Source organism: Ruditapes philippinarum, unplaced genomic scaffold, assembly GCF_026571515.1.
Source record: "Ruditapes philippinarum isolate M1 unplaced genomic scaffold, ASM2657151v2 ctg8818_1_1_1_1, whole genome shotgun sequence".
Lineage (NCBI taxonomy): Eukaryota > Metazoa > Mollusca > Bivalvia > Venerida > Veneridae > Ruditapes > Ruditapes philippinarum.
In genome coordinates this window covers 40,065-62,395 of record NW_026854944.1, presented here as the reverse complement: position 1 = coordinate 62,395, position 22,331 = coordinate 40,065, and the positions used below count along the sequence as shown (strand labels likewise).

The window sequence follows — 22,331 nt, the reverse complement described above, 5'->3', positions numbered from 1 at the left end:
ACGATGTGACGTTGTAAATGATGCATGTTGTATTATTATTTTGCGCGCTTTTCATTTAGTATTAGGTTAAATGTCTTTTTTAAAATGTTTCTTTGCATATAATAAACAGAAAATTTGTTTAGTTTAGTGTAAGATCAAAATATATTTCACCTTGTGAACACCAAAAGTTCATATATCACTCACTCGTGAAATATACCTTTTGGTGCTCACTCGGTGAAATATATTCCGATCTTACACTGAACTAAACAAATATCCTCTATATAATATTACAGCCTCGTACACCACTAGAGAGACAGGTTGCGGAGTTATTACAGGGTAGTGAGAATGTTATACGTGATAAAGGACAGGAACTGACACCAGCTGAACAGAAAGCTCTACAGGCAATGGATGTTAATGAGGTATATATCATTATAATTTATATACTGTACGTTTATAGTGTGGTTTATTTTTCACATTGTTTACTCTTTCTTAATTTAGTATGTATTGTTTATCTGGTCAGATTGGCAGAAAATCTATGTATTCATATCATAATTACAAAATATATATAATCATGTATACAGTGGCAAGTCATATCCTGTGTGTATTTGAATTTATTTATACTTGCCACCTGTTGTCCATATGGTCGAGTCCTCGAAAGAGTACCGGTATTAGTCATGTAATATTTTGAAGGATATTGCAAGATACAGATATAGAAAGATGCCGGAATTCCAGAAAATTCTCCTGGTTCTTTAACATACACAGGACTTTGATTTAAAGTCTCATCCAAAAGACTGATACGTAATTTTAGTTGGCCAGCCAGGGAATGTTGAGATTACAAGACTCATGCTCTAACCTATTGAGCTTTGCCGGCTGGCATTTCTATCATCTCATGTACAATGTTATATATAGAGGATCTCCTTGGTTGAGTAGTAAAGATGGTGTACTTGGAATTATATTCCCCTCTCCACCTTGACAGACTTGTATTCTTTTATGTGATGAAGCAGGTAGTTTACTGTAGGTAGGTGGTTCTACTTAGGTGCCAGCGTGTGATTGTAATTTAACTTGAAGTGGCATCTTAGCTCGTGTTCCTAATGTTCATCTGAAAAGTAGTCATGTGACCTGTGAAATGTTGGTGTGACTTGGAAAAAATGGCAACCAAAATATTTATAAAATGATGTATAGAATATGATATTATCCATAATACAGCTTTTGTTTATGCTGTGTATCATAAAAAATCTCAAGAAGGATATGTTACATCGTATTATATGTTTGACAGGCTAAAGAACGAAGAATTGAGCTGATGAAATATCGTGCTTTGTTATCATACAAGGAGGCAAAAGCTAAAAGACAGAAGAAAATCAAAAGTAAAAGGTCAGTCTTAAATTTGAAAATTTCTTTGTATTGTTGAAAGGAAAGAGAAAATCTTAAAATTTTGCCTTTACAAGTAAATGTTATGACAACATAAACACTTCCTATGGTGTTTGTCTTTTCTTATTATCACACTTAATGAAGCTACAATATATGGAGGATATTCAAGTTTTTTCTATAAATACTGGATTAATTTTCATAGAGTGGTGTGAAAATATGATAATTTTCATACCAGAAGATGAAAATAAGAAAAACTTGAATTTTCTGTTTAACCCATTACTTCATGAGCATTTTGTGAAAAATGGCTGTTTTCATTGAAAAGTCTCCCGTTACAAGTTCAAATTGCTATAATACTATAAAAACTGCTTCAACACTAATCAAACTTGGCACAAATGTTGACTGGACCATTGCCCTTCCAACAACATGCTCAGGCTTAAATTTTCTGTTACCATGGCAGCGAGGGGACATCTCAAAATTGCCAAAAATCACTATTTTGCGTTGATTTTTTCCATCAAAATTGATTTCAAAGTGCTGCAACTTCTCAATGGATTGAGATAGAGTCAAATGCTTTTCAGCGTTGGTTACACGTTACCTTATGATCAATCTGGGGTCATTTATAGCCTCTCACAAGTCCAAAATTTTCTTGGCGATGAGGGGGACTCCGCCCCCCTTCAAAACCCCCAAACAGAAGGGGGTACATCCCCCTTCTGGCAACCCCCTGATGTGTCTTTTGGTTGGGGGCCGCGCCGAAAAAGAGGTCACTTTTTTTAACAACATTTCTCAAACAAAAACAAGTGTTTGGGCCTAAATAAGGCATTTTTTCACCATTTGAGACAACAAAAAGGGGGGGGGGGGTAAAAAAGGCGTTAAAAGGCGTGTATATAACGTAATGGGTTAAGTTATACTTCTTTGACCTTACAATTTGTAACTTGTTTAATTCTGTTATGTGAAAATTATTTAGGTATCACCGTGTATTAAAGAAAGAGAAATTGAAAAATGAAAAGAAACAATTAGAAAAATTACAAGAGGAAGATCCAGAAAGTTACTTGGACAAACTGAATCAGTTAGAGAGAGATAGAGCTCAGGAGAGAGTTAGTCTAAAACACAGAGGTGGAAGCAAGTTTGCTAAACGTCAGATGATCTATGCCAAGTTTGATGATAAAGTAAGCAATGTTTATATGTAAATGAAGGTACCTATTATTACCAGAGGTTTATTATCAACTTGATTTATTTGGAAAATATTAGGCTGCAATATTTTATGAAATGGTTTTGTTTACTTATTGTTTTTATATAAAATTAATGATTGATATTGACAGTATAAATCACTTACAAGTTTGTATACTTCTGTAACGATTCAAGTTGAAATAAATGAAATTTGTGTCTTTATTTATAATTAAGGCAAGGCAAGAAGTTCAGGACATGTTACAGAAAAGCAGGGCATTAACAAAGAAAGTTGACGTAGAATCTGACTCAGAAGAAGAGCAGTTATTTCCAGATAGTGGCGTATCCATGGACAACACAGAGGTAGATGATGGCGCTAATAATCCCTGGATGGCTAGACCGAACAGTGGAAAGTCTGGTAGCAGTTACTCCCGACCACAAACTGTCAATGCGAATGATTCTGAGGGTGAAAATGAGAAGTCTGAGTATTCGAGACCGAAGGAAGTTATTAATGTTAAAGATAATGGTGATGATGAAGATGATGATGATGATGATGTTCTTGTTATTGATGAAAAAGAGGGAGAGGAAAAGGATAATGAAACTGGTGACAACAATAAAGCTGTTTCTAGTGAAGAGGAAGAAGTTGTAATAATGAAGAGCAAACCAGGAGTGGAAGTTCATGATTTATCGTCTTTAAGCACAGATAAGGATGTTTGTGATAAAACTATCGATGAAATATTTGATAAAAAGGAAAAGAAAAAAAATCGTAGTAGAGGTCAAAGAAAAAATAAAAGCAAAAATAAAAATTTGGCCAATAAAAAAAGTGAAACTGAAGAAATTAAGGTAGATCAATTAAGAGAGAACAATAGTGATAGTTATAGTGATTTAGGTAATAAATCAGATAATGTTACTACTAAAAATGATGAAAATAGAAATAATGATGAAGATAATGAGGAAAGTTTAGATGAAGATGAGCAAATAAATAATGAATCACTTAGCAGGAAAAGAACACTTGAAGAGTTTGAAGAAATGTTAGATAATGATAGTGGTGAAGAAATAACTTCTAATAAGAAACAGAAGAGAAACAAAACAAGAAAGGTAGATGGGAAGGAGGAGGCTGCTCTAGACAAGAAAACTACTCCAAAAGAAGCATTTGTTGATCCCAAAAAATTGTTCACCATAGAAAATAGAATAAAACAGATTGGTTCTGTTCCCAATGTTATAGGTAAACATACTTTTATGTCAGCAATTTTACTATCTGTGGATAGTTCTTTCAGTAATAGATAGGAGATGATAGACATTCTGAAAATAACAATAAAATAATGAAAATTTTCAAAATTTTCAAAACAACCTGTGGCTTCCTGAAGGGGAAAATATAGCGTGATAAATTTGAAAAGGGGAAAATCAAATTCCAACAACTGAGAATGGAATTAACCCACACATTTTATAAAATTTTCAATTTCATTTCAATTTTACATGCATGGTACATAGCAGAGGCTATGGGGACAGCTTTCTGTCTTCTAGCTGATATAATAAGTCAGATGCTGTTAAGTCATGGTTCTTGTGAAGAAGTGCGCAGGGCATTTCAGGGGAAAATATTAGCTTTTTTAGGGGAAAATATACCTATTTTGAGCACGGGAGACAGCCTTTATTCAACTGTAAAATACAGGGGAAAAAATCACTGAAAATAATGAAGATTAATTTAAGTAGAAAGTTATCATAGCAGTGTAACTTTTAAATATGAAATAATGAGAAATATGCCATAAAGAACAAAAGACAATCATAAATTTTATGCGACACATAGGTAACCATCAACAATGAAGAAATACATTGTTATTTTTGATTGCTCCGGTACTTCACAGTATATACGGCATAGTTTACAATGTGTTTAAGCCAATCTGAATTTAAGAAATTTATTTCCATAAGTATGTACATATATTAGTGGGATCATATGATTAAATACTTGTTTACTTTGTGATAAAAGCAACAAACTTGGCACGTTTGTTGATGAAGACATTTTGTTAAACTTTAGCTATAGTTCCATCTTCAAATTAATAATAGGAAACAATTAGTGTCAATGAAAATACTGTTTAAACTTTAATAAATTCATAAGTTGTTATTGAATTTATCAATTTCATGTGGCACATATATAAATCAGTGTTGTAGGTAGATAATGATTGTATTATATGTTTATAGAGACAGAGAATGATGATGATATAGATGCTGATGAACAACAAAGGTTGACTATTGCCCAGGCATTTGCTGATGATGATGTTATAGCAGAGTTTAGTAGAGAGAAGGATGATAAAATAGAGAAAGCTAAGCCTAAAGATATTGACCTAACATTACCAGGCTGGGGATCATGGGGAGGTGAAGGAATCAAGATCTCAAGAAGGAAAAGGAAGAGGTGAGATTAATTAATCAATATTAAAACACATGTTAATTTTAATTTTCTCCATTATCAGCTCATTATTGGTAAAGAAATACCCCCTTTTATGCAAATTTCTGTTAATTTTTGTTGTGTTTTTTTTTTTAATTTTATATAAACTGGATCACATATTACTATGTTAGTGGGTAATGTTCACATTTAGGAGTATTGCAGTTTTATTCTGTTTTATTTCTTTTTAAGACAGATTTGAATTAAATTAGAAAAGTATTAAATAATTGATTTTTGAACATTAATGTTTTTGTTCAGACAAAATAAAATCAAGTAACTTCAATTCTCTTTTATGTCTTACATGTTGTTCTTTGATATAAAAAAAAATACTGAATAATTTTTCTTTCATATAAACATCATAATTACCATCATTTGTGTCATGTGCAACAATTAATTTGCTTTCTGTATATGAAAAATATTTTTTTCTTTGATGACTTGTCAAATGGCCAAGCAATTTATATTAAGGGAAGCTTAGAATAGGAAGGTTATAGTTCTTGTATAAGCTTACATATGAACTAACACATATAAATGTTTATTTCTTGTGGCACGATAGCTCAGATGGTTAGACCACTGACTGTCACTCCTGAGGTTCCCGGTTTGATCCTGGATATTACCCTTAGGATTTTTCACAAACAATTTAAGTGTTTCCAACCTACCTAGAGGTATACTTGTATGAAACCCAGGTTATCCTCACATATATCAGTGCTATACACTGGGCATTTAAAAGAATCAAAGGATCTATTCAATAAGAGCTAGGGACTGGTTCCCGGATTCCCTTGTATCTCATAGCTGTCTCTGGAGTCAGCTGAGGTAAGGACCCTGCTGGAAATAAGTGCTTGCACTTTCGTAGGTTATCCTTGACCGCCAGGTCTAAAGAAAATCAATCAATCATAAAAATTGTACATTTGATCAATCATAAAAATTGTACATTTGATTTTCAGGTTTACAATTAAAGCACCACCTCCTCTTCCAAGGAAAGATACTCACCTGGGACATGTTATACTGAATGAATCAAGGATTGCAGCTGTGGCAAAACACATGGTACTTTACTTCTTTTATGTAAAGATATTTATATAGATAAAATCTCAAATTGATTATACATACAAATATATTCACACCAAACAAGGGAAGTGATGTGACGTTTTGTCTGAGTATATTTGTATATATAATAAATGCTGTTGAAGAGGACCGAAAGCTACGGCAAATTCAAATTGGAGTTTTTAATTATCTATATATATATACAATGTATATATGGTCTAAAGTGATCAATACATTTCTAGTTGTAATACTGTCTTGAGGGAAATGATTATGGACAGCATAAATTTCATGTAAAAATAGCCTGAAGTATTTTAATTGTTGTGATTGTGCTTTTAGAGCAGATTTTGTTATAGAAAATTTGTACATGTGTGTTTGTAATATTTTATTGAGACATCGAAGAATAAGCATTAATGCTTTCAAAATACAAAAATGGAAGAGGGATGTTAATCTTAAAATCCTATGCTAAAGTAGGGTGTAGTTTTGGTATTGTTAATGCAACCGAAGCTACAATGTCTTGGTAACTTTTGGTAGTGAAATAATAGCAGATCTATAAAGCATTTTAGGCATTATTGTTCATTTGATGTCTGTAAATTAAATTAGTTTGTAACACTTATTTTAAAAAGTTATGGTCTTTTATCATATATCACATTGTAATTAGTAATATGTGAAAAATATGGAAACAACATTGTTTAAAATTGATACCAATTTCCAAATATTTATGATGATGAAGAAAACTTAATGATATTGTTTATATTGTAACATTTGGAATAATTTTGGATATGTTTTTAATTGATACCAATACATTCTTTAGGTACATGAGATTCCATTTCCTTATGCAAGTCCTGAACAGTTTGAGAAGAGTATAAGAGCACCACTCGGCAGGACGTGGAACCCACAAGCAGTCCATAAAGACCTGGTCAAACCCAAGGTTGTTACAAGACTTGGAAAAATTATTCAACCTATAAACAAAGCTGAGGTTTCAAAATACCTGGAGAAAAAAGCTCATAAAGATGGCAATTCCAAATCAGACTCAAAAAAATCAGACTCTAAGACATCAGACTCTAAAAACTCAGTGAAAAGGCTAAATAAACATGGTAAAGGAAATATGAAAAGTCAAAATAACAAAAATAAAAGCCACAATGTGAAGCATGGTAAGGGTAAGAAGAAATGAACGTTTATTGAGTGATTACGCTAATGTTGTGTGTGCATTGTAAAACAGTATCTGTAATATTTGAAAAGTTGATGAACATCAGGTTGTGTGCATAGATATTAAAAAATTATGAAGGAGAAATATTTGTTTATTTTATATTGTAGGAATTGCTCAAGATTTAATTCTTTTTGTTTGGTTTTATGGTGCACCAATACAATTAAGGTCATATAGCACAGAAACAGGAAAGAAGATTTTTACTAACCTCTGGTGTTACAAAATGCCAGTCTTAAAGCAACACCAGTGGTCAAAACCACCTCAACTGCTGGAGTTAATAGATGCATAGATTGTAGTGATTTGAAAACATTCAGTCCCCTCTTACGATCATGCAGAGCTAAATGGTGGCTGTAATTCTGATACCTCTACCCTTAAAGTCAACCTCTCAGCCACAAGGGTATCAAGATTTATAGATTACTTGAACTAATGTTATGATTATTAAGCTACTGAACTACACATGTTGTTTTAAAAGTATAATATTTTAACATTTCAAATATTTATCCTTATTTCACAAAGATTATTATCGATATATACATATTCATTAACATTTTTGGAAAGCAAATTCCATAGTAACGACAAAATTTGTTCATTAAAATGTTTTCCTATTCTATGCACCCAATGGGTGGCAAATAGTTTTTAGCTCAACTTTTCAAAGAAAAAACCTGGAGGTATTGTTGGTGTTGGTTAATCTGTTTTGTTTAAGTTTTTGTAGAAGGTCATGAACTGAAATACAGACAAACTTATAACATTGAAAATATTTAATTAATATGTGGAAACACCTGTGAATTCTACTTGTCACACCAGTTTTGTAGTCACTGACCTGTAATAGTTTACATTATCATAATGTGATGTCATATCGCAATGGCGGATAATCCTAGTTAAATTTTGGACTCTTTTTACTAACATTTTTGTTAAGGTTAACTTCTCAAAAACTATGAGATATTTGCAAAAATGCATTTGTTCAGGGCAGATAACCTTGAAGTCGTTTTGCTAAATTATCATCCTTTTGATATTTTTGTAAAATTTTCAAAATCCACCACATACATTCACTTCAAACTTGAAATACTTATTTACTAAAAAGGACAAATAATTCTGCCATGATAATTTTAAAAAATTAAAGGGCCCCTTTTCCTTTCCTTTTATGTAAGTTATGAAAAAATCCCATTTGTTGGGAAAAGGGGTTAAAAAGGGTCTTGCAATTGTTTAGGTAAAAACGTTTCCCTCGATAATTTTAATTTCCCCCTTAGGTAGGATTTCCCAAATTGGGAAGGGAATTGGTTTATAATTGAATTTATTTTGTAAGGCCCAGGTCAGTACATTACCTCTAGTTTACTGTTTATAATAATAAAGAATTAGCTGAACTTGAGACTGATGTAAAATTTCAAACACCAAGGGGGAAATTTTTTAAGCAAGTTAATAGAATAAAAACTTTTTAAAGGGTATAAGAAATGGCCCTCGTCTTCCCAATGCCCTAAATTAAAATTTTATGTATTGTAACCAAAAGTGATATGATTGGGGTAAAGGGTTCAAATAAGGGAATTGATTTGGTAAAAGTTGAAATAAATTGAAAAAAACTTAAATGAATTAACCTTTGGGATTTTTAATAAAACCAGATCCCGTATTGATTTTAGGTAATCAAATAAGCCCAATTACTTTAAGTAACAGTTTTTTATAATTAAAAGGAAGTGGCCTAAATTTCCCTTTATGGTGTTTGGGCATCCACAGAATTTATTTTTTATTAGGGAAAGGGTCAGTCCATGCCCTTGAAAAAAAACGGTTCTGTCATAATAGATGCTTCTGGCAAAAGGGAATTAAAGCAGGGGTTTTTTCCCCCAAAATGACCACCAGTGACTATATGTTTGGGTAAAAAATCAACAAAAACCATTAAAGGTTTGAAAATAAAAACCCTGTTATTTTTCAAAGCTACAGGTATTTTAAAAAAAGGGGAGTTTTCCCTATTGTTTTTCGTTTCAAAGTAAAACACATTGACTTAGTAAAAAGGTTTCTTCCTATTTTGAAAAAATATTGGTTGCCTTGGCAAAAGTCAAATAGGCTTAAAACATGGCAAATATAACAATATTAGTGATTAGTGAAAAAGAGCTAAACATTTTTATGAATTGCATCTTTAATTCAAGAGTTATCTCCTCTTTAAGAATTTTGCTTTTAAAATGTTATATTTTGGTAACAGGGATGTTTCAAATTTTAACTTTAGAGTGTCCTTCAGTCCGTCTGTCTGTCTGTTCATAAAACTGTTTCCTGTGATCACTTTTAAAGAACTTTTCCAACAAATTTACTTAAAATAGAGAAAAATTGAAACATTAGTGAATGGCCAATGGCCCTTCAGAATGTTGATGGGGTTCTAACCAGTAGGGGACTTATGGATTGCTTGCAATACTATGATAATTGCTTGTTTATATTTGATTTCATACCACTTGACCTTCATTACTGTAGGTTGGAATCCGCCAGTGACTTTTGATTCTTCGATGTGAGGAAGCTATCCAACGTCAGTGGTTGTATTTAGGTGCTCCGTCTTCCTCCACTTGTATGCGAAAAGTTGACATTTGACCACTACTGTGTATATTTATATGCATGTTTTTGCGAAAAACATTTACCAAAGTCATCATCTACATGTAGGTTAATCTTACCTATTTTCTTAGTCAATAAATGTCACATTAGCAAAAAGTCTGGGTCCCAAGTCATGGTTTGACTGCATGGAAAATAGATAAATATTTATGTGGTGGTTAAAGAGACTCCACTGTGTTTTGTTTGTTTCTTTTACTTGACTGTAAATATTTTTCTGATAATGTGTACCATTTGATGAAAGTTTAGAACAACAACTTTTATGCTAATTTTCAGATCATTTCCCTCTCCCCATTTTTTCAGAATCATCATTTATATTGCGCAAAATAATCCAAAAATGAGAAATGTTGCAATGCTTTTCACTCAAATTGGGCTTAGAATCACACAAAAAAATGATTGTCAATTAAATTCTGAGCATATTTCTTTATTATTCTAGGCAGATTTTTCTGTTTTAAGTGCTTCACTTGACATAAGTAAGATTTTTGATTTTAAGCTTTTTGACCTCGGTGGATTTCCTTAAATGTGCTTTAACTCAATAAATTACATTATAAAGTATGTAAAAAATAAATTTGTGTTTAACCCTATGTAAAAAGTAAGCTTTTATCCGTTTGTGTGAAGACAATGTACACTTAATAAATTGATGTTGTGGTGTTCAACCTAAAAAGTATAGTATTCTTTTGCCAAGGATTTAATGAGTTTTTTACAACGTGTAATTCCTTTGACTGGGCCGTTTGAAAAAATGATATTTCATTGGTTGTCGTTATGTCACGTGATGTAAACACTTTTCGTTCGTTCTTGCGAAAGTGAAACTGGATACACGCTTAACTGGTGTATCGTAGAGAACTTTATTTGGATTAAATTATTGCAACATGTTAGTCATCCATTTGCGGATATTTCTTTATACCCAAGTAAATTTTTATATAGTTTTGATTTGTTCGCGCAATTTAATGGTTGTGTCAGATAAGATAAAATACGATGCTCTGATATTTTTGACAGTTCCTGCACTATTTTGACAGTTCAGCTAATTATACCAAAAAAAACTTTATTTAACGTTTTCCAGAAATAACGCCCAAGCGCACCCAGAAAATTAAGCGTTTTTATAACATTTTTTAGAATCCTAATCATGTTTTATATCCAATTTTTTTTATATGGCATTTTAATGTTTTCTTCCCTTTAACAAAACTTTTACAAAGAAAAAATTTTTTTAATCAGTTAAAGTAGAATCTAGATCTATCATTATGATCAGGTGCAAATGGTTGCTTTTGACTTTATTTGATTTGAAATCTTTGGAAGTGAACTGAATTCTAAATCTTTCAAATTTTTTTTTCGTACAAATAGTTTAAACAATATTTTATTTATAATCAACACATTTACATAATAAAGTACATAAAATAAAATTTACGGATTGAGTAGGTTTTATTTTATGTACAATTGTAATAGTTTATAACAGGTTGGTTTTTCAAAAGATATAAGATTTTGTTATAACAACTTTACCATTTTATATATTCACTATACCACTTTGGAGCCTTGTCTTCATTTTCCGCCTGATGTTTTAAACCATAAAATTACAGTCATACAATGTATATAAGTTTTATTTATTTCTTGTCATTATAACAGCAAGCATTGAAAGTCTGACAGTACTGTATCAGTGTATGTCATCTTTTTGTTTTTGCCCTTAACAGAGGAGTTTATTTTGCTCTTGAAATTGTTGGAATGGAAGATATAAACTTGATTATGATACATGAACTTTATGAATTAATTAGTCAACGGTTATTGCTGTTTTTATGTAATACGATTTATTCAATATATCATTAATTCATATAATCTTTAAAAAAACTAGTGTTGAAACTGGATTAGAGCAACAGGTAGCTGTCATTTCAAAAAAAAAAAATTGTTTGGGTCAATATCAGGGCTTCCGTTAACGGGCGTACGGCCGTAAATTACGCCCGAAAATCGTATCTGTACGCCGAAAATTAAGATCAATGACGTACCGCTGACTTCCAAAAATTTAGGAATACGGCGAAAATCGTAAGCCGTGACGTACGCCACAACTATTTTCCGACCTTTTCTCACTTTCAAGGCGTACGATTGGATTATTTATTTAACTCCGCCCCCTGAATTGAATGGTTGACATGACAGCGATGGGTGAAATTATGCGAATGCACCTGGCGCGTGACGAATTAGCGAGTGTTGATTTATGACCTTGATAAGCGTGAAAACAAAGTGATTGGATTAGTTGTTTGTTTTGTACGGATAATGGATAGTTAATTGACATAAACTGTGGTAGGTATCTGTTTTTACTTTAATTAGATAAAATGATTTATTCATTATTGTGTGCATCGGTAGTTTGAATGTATCCGAAAGTTTGCCGAGTCGGCGAAGCGTGTTTTTGTCTTTTGATTTTTTTTTTCCTTTTTGAAGTTAAAGACGTTTTATTTTCACACATTCTATAGATGTTGATTTGATTTTATATTTTTTCACTCGCTAATTATGAGAAGCAAAGTTACATTTAATAATCTTTTTCCCTACCCACTCTCAAAAAAATTTGGCGTATCTCAAAAACGTAATTAAAAAAAAATAATTTGGTCAAGAACGGTGTTCGAAATTATTTTCATATGAATAATTTTAAACACAAGAGATATTTAAACAACATTTTTTATTTTACAATTAAGAATTATAACAATGCTAAAGGATGTCATGTTTTTTTTTATTTCAGGAAATCTACAGAGATCCACTCTTTTAAAACACAATGAATAAATGCTGTGCAGGCTGATCACATGAGACAACAGCTGTATGGTACAGATCCAGAGGTAGAAAAAGAAGAACCCATCATACACATTTCAGAATCTACTTGTACCATGATTGATTAAAGAATTAAAAGTTTTCTAGAAATATTTTTTTTTTGTTATACCAATGAGCAATTATTTGAATGTTATCACTGAAGGGTTCTACATGGCATGGCTACCACTGTCCTTAAATAACAACAATACAGTCCTTTTCAGGGTAATGTTCTTACTTCTATTGAAAATATTTACCCAACAATCATGGAAAGATACTTTGAACTTAAAACATAAAAAGGAATGACATTTTCAGAATCTTGTGATTAAAATAATTGCTTTTACTTGTATCATCCCATACTATAAATCAAACATTGAAACATGAAAATTATACGCGTAAGAACAACTGACTTCCAGAAATTTACCTCATGACTTCCAAAATTCCTTGAAAGGAAGTCCTGACTTCCTAAAAAAAATTCCTAGTGGAAGCCCTGCGGTCATATTTATACTAAAATGATTTAATTTTAAACTTTGTTTTGGTTATTAATCAGTATGGTTAATATCTGGACTGTTATACATAGGTTCATATTATATTACAAGTTAATACTAATTAAGATAACTATTAAATAATTAAAGGAACATATCCATATTTTCAGATAAAAATGAAAATTTTCTCCATCTTCAACTTCAAATATGATTGTACTGCATAATACAGCAACTAGACAATGTCCAATGGGGCTGAGAAGAAATCGTTTGTGTTCAGGATAAATGATCATGGACAGGGACCTGAACTTGTCCGCCAAGTGTTCCTTGAGAGAGGCTGGATAGAGTTTGATGAGGATGAGCAGAATGATTCTGACTGGAATATATGGTGGCGTACATCAAGGTTCCGCCTCAGTGACTATGAGAATCTGTCACAATGGCAGAGACTCAATCACTATCCAAAGTCGACAGGAATTACAAAAAAAGATTGTCTTGTGAGAAACTTAAAGCGTATGAAAGGTGTCCATGGCTCTGCAATGTATAATTTCAGTCCCTTGTCTTTCAATCTGCCAAATGATTACACACGTTATGTGGCAGAATATGGAAAGCTGAAAGCAAAAACTGATCCAAAGCATTTCGCTTGGATATGTAAGCCAGCTGATATGTCACGTGGGCGGGGTATATTTTTGTTTAAAGATATATCTGATTTACAATATGATTGCAATGCTGTAGTGCAACAATACATAGCTAATCCATTATTGATAGGTGGCTACAAATTTGATATACGATTGTACGTAGCTGTACCATCATTCCATCCATTGACAGTATATATATTTCAAGAAGGAATCGTTAGGTTTAGTACTGAAAAATATGATATGTCTGCTCTTAATAATATATTTGCTCATTTGACTAACACATCAATCAATAAACACAGTCCATCCTACACTACTGACAAGGAAAGGATCGGTCCTGGATGTAAATGGACCCTTACTCAGTTGCGTTACTATTTTCACCAGAACAATCTAGATGACACACTACTCTGGTCAAGAGTAACAAATATAATCATATTAACATTATTGATACAAGCTCCCCAGGTGCCAAAGGAAAAGAATTGTTATGAGCTGTATGGATTTGATATTTTAATAGATGAAAAATTAAAACCATGGCTTCTAGAAGTGAACTTTAGCCCTGCATTAGGAACAGATTGTCAGGTAGATGTAATGGTTAAGAAACCAATGCTTCATGATTTGATAGACATGTTAAACTTTAAGGACAGTGATTCAGAGCGTGGCAAGACTGACAAACAGATGAACACAGGACGAGTAACAAACAGAGCTAGAATGTCTGCAAATAGAAATAGACAAGAACTTATAGATAGGACAACCACATCAAGTAGACTCAGTCAACGTGGTGGAGTACAACGTATGAACTCCACTATTTCAACTGCCTTAAAAAGCATTGAATCTCCTATGATAGAACAGCAGTTGTCTTTCATCCAGCAGGACAATCCATCCATCCAGAAAACCAGCGAAGATAAAATGTGTTATGGGTTACCATTGGTTAATCCTTCAGATGATGAAAAGTGTGATAGTGAGGATAATTCTGGAAGGTCAAGCACCAAAAGTGACTATATTGAAGCTGATATATATGCTCTCTACTCAGGAGGTAGATTTACTCCAGCACCCACAGTGACTTCTATAGGACAGTCTACTTTAGAAAAATACAGTTCATTTGAGAGAAGTGGGACTACTTCATCTTTTGTAAAGAAAACTGAATCTGTGCAATCTCTAAATCAGCGAGGGGATAAAATGTCCTTAAAAAGTTTTGGCAATTCTGATAGTGCTTATTCTAGTTTCTCAGACAACTCTGACAAAGTGCCTGTTAGCAGTTCAAACAGTAAAAGTAAGATATATAGTCATAGAAGAAAGAGCTATACATTACAAACAGAGGTGCTTTCTGAAATACCTAAAGAACCAGAGTCATTTCAGATCAAATCATTACGTCCAACAGAAAACTCTAAATCTTTGAGAAAAGTGTCCAACCGTGGAGTGACACCTGTTAATAATGTTGTTAGTTTTAGAAGTAAATCTAGGGTTAATGTGCCACAAGTTGATGGCATTATGACTAAAAGCAAAACTTTTTCAAGAACACCTTCAAGAAATTTTGTTGCAAGGTCCAGTTCTAGATTTGGATATGTAACAAAAAGGAGCGATCAGGACTTTAATCCAAGAAATCGAGCTCAGGGAGTTGTTTCAAGTATGTCCACTGTTTCTAAAACACCAAGAGATAAAGAGACCCTAAGTCTTGGACTGACTGGGATATCAAAGAAGGCACCAAACAGCAATAAATTTCAGAGGAAATCTAAGTCAGTAATGTCACATCAAAAACCTAAAGGCCCTCCACCAAAAATTGGAGAATTTTTTCTAGTCTTTCCCTTTAATGAAGGGACATACAAAGCTGCCAATTCTACACTTGATCCACATGTTGTTATCAAAGAGACTCAAAAACTCTTCAAGGATTTAAAGCAGGAGGTAGAGAAGGCTACAGATGACAAGAAACTTGGGGGACTGTTGCCTTTTGGGTCAACAACATATGACGAGAGACTTTGGGCTCCTGTGAAACCTCAACCTGAAGAGCAGTAACTTTGTTGTCCCATGGTGCTCAGGTAACTTGTTTGCTTTTTTTGTTGTTTAACTTAAAACCTTTTTTTTTTACTATGACTTTCCTTTTCCAACATATTTCCTTCATATTTTAATACAAATTAATGCAACAGAAAAGTTGAAAGTAAAATGTTAAAATTGTGGTCCTCTTACAGATTGGAGATTTGTATCACTCATATATATTTCAGCACAAATTGTTATTTACAAAGAATGTGATTTACATGTTGATTAGGAGTTTATTTTCCGGAGGTCAATACCAACAGTCTATCATCTCTCTATTTAATGACTTCTTTATGTCCTTGCTTAAATTATCTCAGTGATAAAATACTTGTATGCCTCTTAAAGGGGCACAGGTGCACGTTTCTAGATCTAGAACATTGGGTCATTTCTTTTACATAAGATTTCAATAGCAGTTGTTTAAAGGTTTAAAGAGTATCAAATGATAAAATATGCTTACATAAAAAAGTGCTTGAACAATGTTAAGAGTTACCTTATCTTAAATAGTCTGAAAAATTTAGAATTAAATAAAATGCAACGTGAATTCTTTTGTCATTTACCTTTAATACATTAAATTTTGTTTATAAATCATTGGCCAATATAATAGTTACGGTATATTCAGAAGACATAGAAATGATATTTTATAAAACACAGAGTATGCCCCTTATCAAAAAGACAAACTTGTCCCGTCACATTGTAAGGACATTTGTCATTTAAACTGTTTTTAATCCCCTGCTGAGAATATCAAAATATTTTATTCAAGTACAAGAAGAGTGTAGTGGACTGGAGTGGACAATAGGGCCACTTATTGTACTTTAGAAGAAACTTGATTACAGATATATGATACTTAGAGAAGCTATATAACTGAATGAACCTCTCCAACCTCTCCACAACAAAGACAAATGTTATCTTCTCTGTTTCAAGATCACCTTCACATTTATATTACATTTGTTGAGAGAAAAAAAAATGTTTTGATTTACTGAATTATAGGTTAGATTGTTGATAAACCGTACATAAATTGTTGTCAGATTTTGTCAGATGTAAACTGGTCCTAATTGAAAGGAGTAAATCGTGCCCATGAATGATATAATTTATTTGAATTAGAATCATTTAATGCCTTCCTGATCTGTTTATTGCTAGCACTTTGGACTCTTTTATAAAAATATTGCACTTGATATGTCTGAATTTTTTTTATTGAGATTTACTTCACATTTACCAGACTAAGGGTTTTTAGATCATAAAATAATACATGCTTATACATGTATATGAAAACACAAGCAATGATCAAAAATATTCTCTTCCAGACCAAAAACTGTGGGAGAAAAATTTTTCTCAAACAGATTAAGATGTAACAGATGTTTCCCATAAGAGAATAAACAGTGAAAAGATTATATTTCACATTTTAAAAACATTTTTCAAAGTTCCAGGGTTATCAATTTTTGTCCTTTAATGTCCTCTAAAGAGAACTTTACTTTTTCCTTCAATTTTATTAAATATTAATATCTCTTCATATAATTATATTTCTAAATTTTCCTTATGAAATAAGCAATGATAAATAAATGATTATAAAATGACAAAATTGAAGCTATTTTATATTATGACAAATCATTTTCCACATTTATCTATTTGAAACTATCTTTATGTTTAAATCTTATAAATTCCTGTCTGGATTAAACTTTATACAGGGGATAAAAAGAATCTTTTTTGTTAAATCTGATATAAGACGGCCACAATTTGCTAACATTACAAGTAAAATACCGTTCTTAAAATGTAGGAAAAAGTCTGCCTACAAATCTAGATTGAAGAGATAAACTTTTTTGAGATATCTCCGTTTAGTGCACAAGTCTTTATTGTTCCATTCTATTTAAAAGTGTAAGGTTACTTTAATAAATGTTAATTGTGTTGAAATGTGCAAGGTCTTGTATGTTTGTATTTAATTTTGATATGAATGTTACGATCAAGATTATAATTATATAAGGCAGCTTTTTCTTTTCTTGTCGGGTTATTTGGTATATATTGTCAGGGACATTTATCAAATAGAAACCGTCTCTTAAAGAAACTATTGATTTGTTTATGTAGCAAATGTGAGCATGTTTACATTGAACAAACTAAGAATATATTAAGGTGCATGAGGTATATAATTTCAAATTCATTTACCTCAATGTGTTTAAAATCTATACAGTCTGTCTCTCATTTACTTTTTCAAGTAGCTACATTTACTCCAAGTTCTGAAAGCATTTTCTTACAGCCCAAAGTTTTTAATAGCATTTCTTTAAAGATGTTTTCTTTTTTTTAATGGATAACTCTTTAAAATGATGCAATTAGATTGAAAATTTCCCTCCTACATTCATCAAAAGAACATTATAAAGTTGTGAATAGGGAAGTAGGTATACGCCCATTAAAACACCCATTTTGTCCTCTTCTTTTACAACTGATGTCACTTCTGTTAATGTATAATAGAGTCGAGGGTTATGTAATATGAGAGAATGAACTGTGTCTGGTGTAAAATCAATTTTAGTTATTAACTTTTCATGTAATTTATAATAAGCGTGATATCTGTCAAAGCAGCTACATGTCAATGTTATGTAACAATGATGTAGCTTTATATTTCAAAATGGATTGAAGAAAAAACAAGTGCAGAATGCTTTACAGTTTAATTTTAACAGCATCAAACACTGTCCTTATAAGTGGAATTTTATGTTTTTAGAATAACCTAATCATTAATGATATTTTTAATGTTTTGACTGGTTATAAATTATTACATGTTGTTTATATAAATAATGAAATACTTGAAGTATCTTAATAGCAGCAAAAAATTTTTGCATGCTGATTAATATTGAAAAATAAACAGATAATGTTAGTTTATATTGTATGAAACATAAATTTTTTACTCATACATGTGATTCAGGATGCCATGTAAAACTAACTGCAACTTTAGTGGTAAAAACATGTCTGTCAAATAACATGGCCCTCGCATGTGTAAAATATGATAAAGCTGGTTCTTTATATGAAAAACATATATTGAAATCCAAAATTACCAAATCAGACATATCCTACATGTATTTATGCAAGAATATCGCTGTAAATACAACTGTTTTATTGCATTAGTTAAAATGATAACATTCTGCAAAAAACACCCTCAGATTATAAAAGTCTCAAGACCACAGGGCTATGATTTTTGAGGGCCTGCTCAATGTGTTTCTGCAAAAAAAATTGTAAAGCTTTGCCACCGTTTATCTATGAAATGCTTATCATAAAAAAAGTTCTTTATCAAATAAAGTGAATATTTTGTCTAAGCAATTATCATCAAAACTTTTTAAAGTGTCCACTTTTAGGTAAATAATATGATATTTAAACATTTTAAAATTTCTTATTATGAAAAAAAGTCCCCATTAGGCCTGATCTCCTAAATGTAAACACTTAATGCATTGACTTTCTTTCTATTGAAATTTCCCTAATTTCACAGGTTTATTTGTCAAATATTTAATATATTCAGACAAACCTTTAATACAATTAAAAAAATTTGAAATTCACAAAAGTAATATCTATTTAAATCTGAATAAAAAATCTTATGGGGAAATTTTATTAGCCAGGTGTTAAAATAGCCAAAGAAAAATTCTATTCAGAAGTGACTAACTATTATAAAACATTAATTGTTGAATTATATCGTGTATTATACTGTGTCAAGTTTGTAGGACATCATTTTTATACTATTGAATACGGGTGGTACAAAACCTGGCCATATCTGTCAACTATCATTGTTCTATTGATTGTATTGTAAGCTATTATATTTCAATGAATAAATACTTGGCATGCAGTAGTTTTATGTAAGCCCTGTTTTATGCTGTACATTAATTTGAACATTTTCTCTCTATTGTCTCAATGTAGGTTAATAGGACAATTTTTTCTGCTTTAATACATAAACACTGCAGTCAATTATACAGATGATTTCGGCAGTTTTTATTAAATAGACAACTTAACTTAGTGTAGGTATTTATAGTTATAAGCTCAAAGTGAAAAAGAATTTTTCTATATGATCTGAATAACTTTATCTGTAATCTATATAACTTGATTTATAAATGACCCTGATGAAACATTATTAAAACAGACATTTTTCTTTTATTATCAGATAGAAAGTTTAACCATAAGCAATATTTTTATTCTTCTCAGTGTGACAATCTTAACTTTGTCCTGTTCTTCAGGGTCTTTCATTAATCTTTAAAAAAAACTTGCTTTTTCATTAAACATTCCGATAGGAATGGTCGTAAAAAAAATATGTAAGAATATTCATAAAAACAGTATTTTGTAGTCATTGTATATAATATTGTCATAATAATTCAAAGTAGGGAAGGGAGGGGTCCACATTTTAAATGTTCGTGCACTGCAGGCTATTTCTTGTGATCTATAGTGTATATAAGGATATCAATAAATAACTGATTTTATATGATCAATAAATATAAAATAAAGAATAACACTAGCACAGTGCCTGTAAAAAGTATAAATTCGTTAAACACAAATTTAATAAATCAGACTTGTAAAATCATATGAGCCGCGTCACGACAAAATCAACATAATGCGTTTGAGACCAGCATGGATCCAGACCAGCCTGCCGTCCGTGCAGTCAGATTGCGCGGATGGGCAGGCTGGTCTGGATCTATGCTGGTCGCAAACGCATTATGTTGGTTTTGTCGTGACGCGGCTCATATTAAATAATGGAACAAGGAATGTTTATTCTAAGAGAAATAAGGCCGCCTGTAACTGAAGTTAATAAATCATACTGACAGACTGGTATCACACAGTTTTTCAATATTGAATGTTTCGATTTGTTTCCCATTATTATGAATGGTTGTATGACAAGTAAACAAAGAATAGAAGAACAAACACATTATTTAGTTTAATATGTTTGTATTAGAGGCCATTACCCAGTCATAAACTAGCTCTCTTTATATAAATTATAAGTGCATTTTTTCTTTCATTGTTTTATGAACTAAACAAACTATTAGTAACAATAGGAATGAGGAAGGACTGTACACGTCAGCACCGGATCAAACATGATCAACAAGTCAAAATTGGTTACCATTGGTCTTTGAATACTTCACAATCTAGTAATGTTAATTTTCATTGGACAATGTTGATATATGAATTATCTCTGCACATAGACTGTGCCAAAGTTCGAATTGAATTATTATTTTTACCAATGGTAGCAACATAAACAAGATTAAAGTTTGAACCATTTTTATACTACCAGTACTTTATATCTATTAATAAAGGCAATCTAAAGTTGCAATTTTTTAAGTTTTGGAGAAAAAAATTGTATGTCAGGGGACAGGGGAGGCATATTGTATATGTATCTCATGCCTATGTGGTTTCTGTAACTTTACGATTTGAAAAACTTAATGTCTCATGGCACACCATTTGTTGTATACCACAAACTTAATTGATTCATTTAGTGGAATTGAGGCAAGTAGTTTCATGTCAATATGTGTCTGTAATATTTAACTTGTGCTAAAACTGATCTTCACACTTTTGTCATATGCACTGCAAAATATAGCTTTGACGGATTCTAAAATTTCTACATTATAATTATCAAACATCAGGGAGTAGATTTCTAAAATATGATGAAAATAAGTTTTCAGCTAAATTTGGTTTTTGTAATAATGATTATATTTCTGATTATGATAGAATTAGAACATTTCATCAGATTAATTGTATTATAGTTATAAAGTGCAAACTCTCCATAGAAGTGAAGAATTCAGTCACTATATACAATACACCTAAATACACATAATCCGGCCTTAATATGCAAACAATAGAAATACATGCTTTGACCATTGCCAAATGTAAATAATGTTCAAATGGTTTAACCCATTCTTTCCACACTATATAAAATAATCCTCAAGTGTATTAAACTTTAAAATCTTAATCTTATATTTGGGAAATCACCACATTAAATTTTCTATAAGATTAATTCACCTCATACAAAGAATGTTCTGTTTATTAGACAGAAAAACATTGACTTTTAATATTACTGGCATATTTGTTTATCTATGACATAATATTATTTTAAGTTGTCCGGTATGATAAGAAATAAAAAAAATGGTATATTTTTTCATACTTTAACACATGGTCTTCCTACACAGTAAAGCTGGAAAGTTACTGTGTGACCTTAATGGTGACCATGTGACCTGAAAACTTGAAAATATAGATTAGTAATGTTACCTATATAATTCAAGATTGGTGTTTATATATTTCAGGTTGACAATCATGATATACAGTAAAATATAGAAGATGCAGTTCAAAGACTTGTATATAATCATGTTGATGATTAGCAAGATACTGTATATTCTCTAAATGCCCCTGGGGGTGTTTCATCGTCTAAGGGGGGTGGGGGTTAGGGGGAGGGGGGCATTAATTAAAGTACAAAAAAGTTAATTTAATGATTGTTACTGTTTTTGTGGGGTTTTTTTTGCTAGATTATAATGTAAACTGGAAGCACAAGCTGTGTTAAATTTGTGCAATGTTATTTGGATTATGATAAAAACTGCTATCGTCTTGGTAACCCAGTTTTCTTTTTCTATGTCAAAAAGGGTGAAGTAGGGGGCCTAAATTAGTGGAGGGGCATTTATTAACAGATATACAATAGATGC

At 31.5% G+C, this 22,331-nt stretch overlaps 1 protein-coding gene and 1 long non-coding RNA gene across 2 annotated transcripts in view; both read left to right on the top strand.

Annotated features, from left to right (window-relative positions):
* Positions 1-22,075, top strand: part of LOC132741554 (uncharacterized) — a 35,882-nt gene extending 13,807 nt beyond the window's left edge. Inside the window, exons 8-16 of the mRNA XM_060729749.1 lie at positions 273-398; positions 1,256-1,350; positions 2,309-2,510; positions 2,746-3,733; positions 4,705-4,915; positions 5,887-5,986; positions 6,795-6,959; positions 13,327-15,692; positions 21,939-22,075. Coding sequence (XP_060585732.1) covers positions 273-398; positions 1,256-1,350; positions 2,309-2,510; positions 2,746-3,733; positions 4,705-4,915; positions 5,887-5,986; positions 6,795-6,959; positions 13,327-15,669 — 4,230 coding nt within the window. The 3' untranslated portion in view covers positions 15,670-15,692; positions 21,939-22,075. The remainder of the gene's footprint in view (positions 1-272; positions 399-1,255; positions 1,351-2,308; positions 2,511-2,745; positions 3,734-4,704; positions 4,916-5,886; positions 5,987-6,794; positions 6,960-13,326; positions 15,693-21,938) is intronic.
* On the top strand, positions 11,673-12,650 carry LOC132741550 (uncharacterized). The gene is made up of 2 exons (XR_009627289.1): positions 11,673-12,050; positions 12,484-12,650. It is a non-coding gene; the product is annotated as an uncharacterized LOC132741550 (long non-coding RNA).
* Positions 22,076-22,331: the final 256 nt, after the last annotated feature.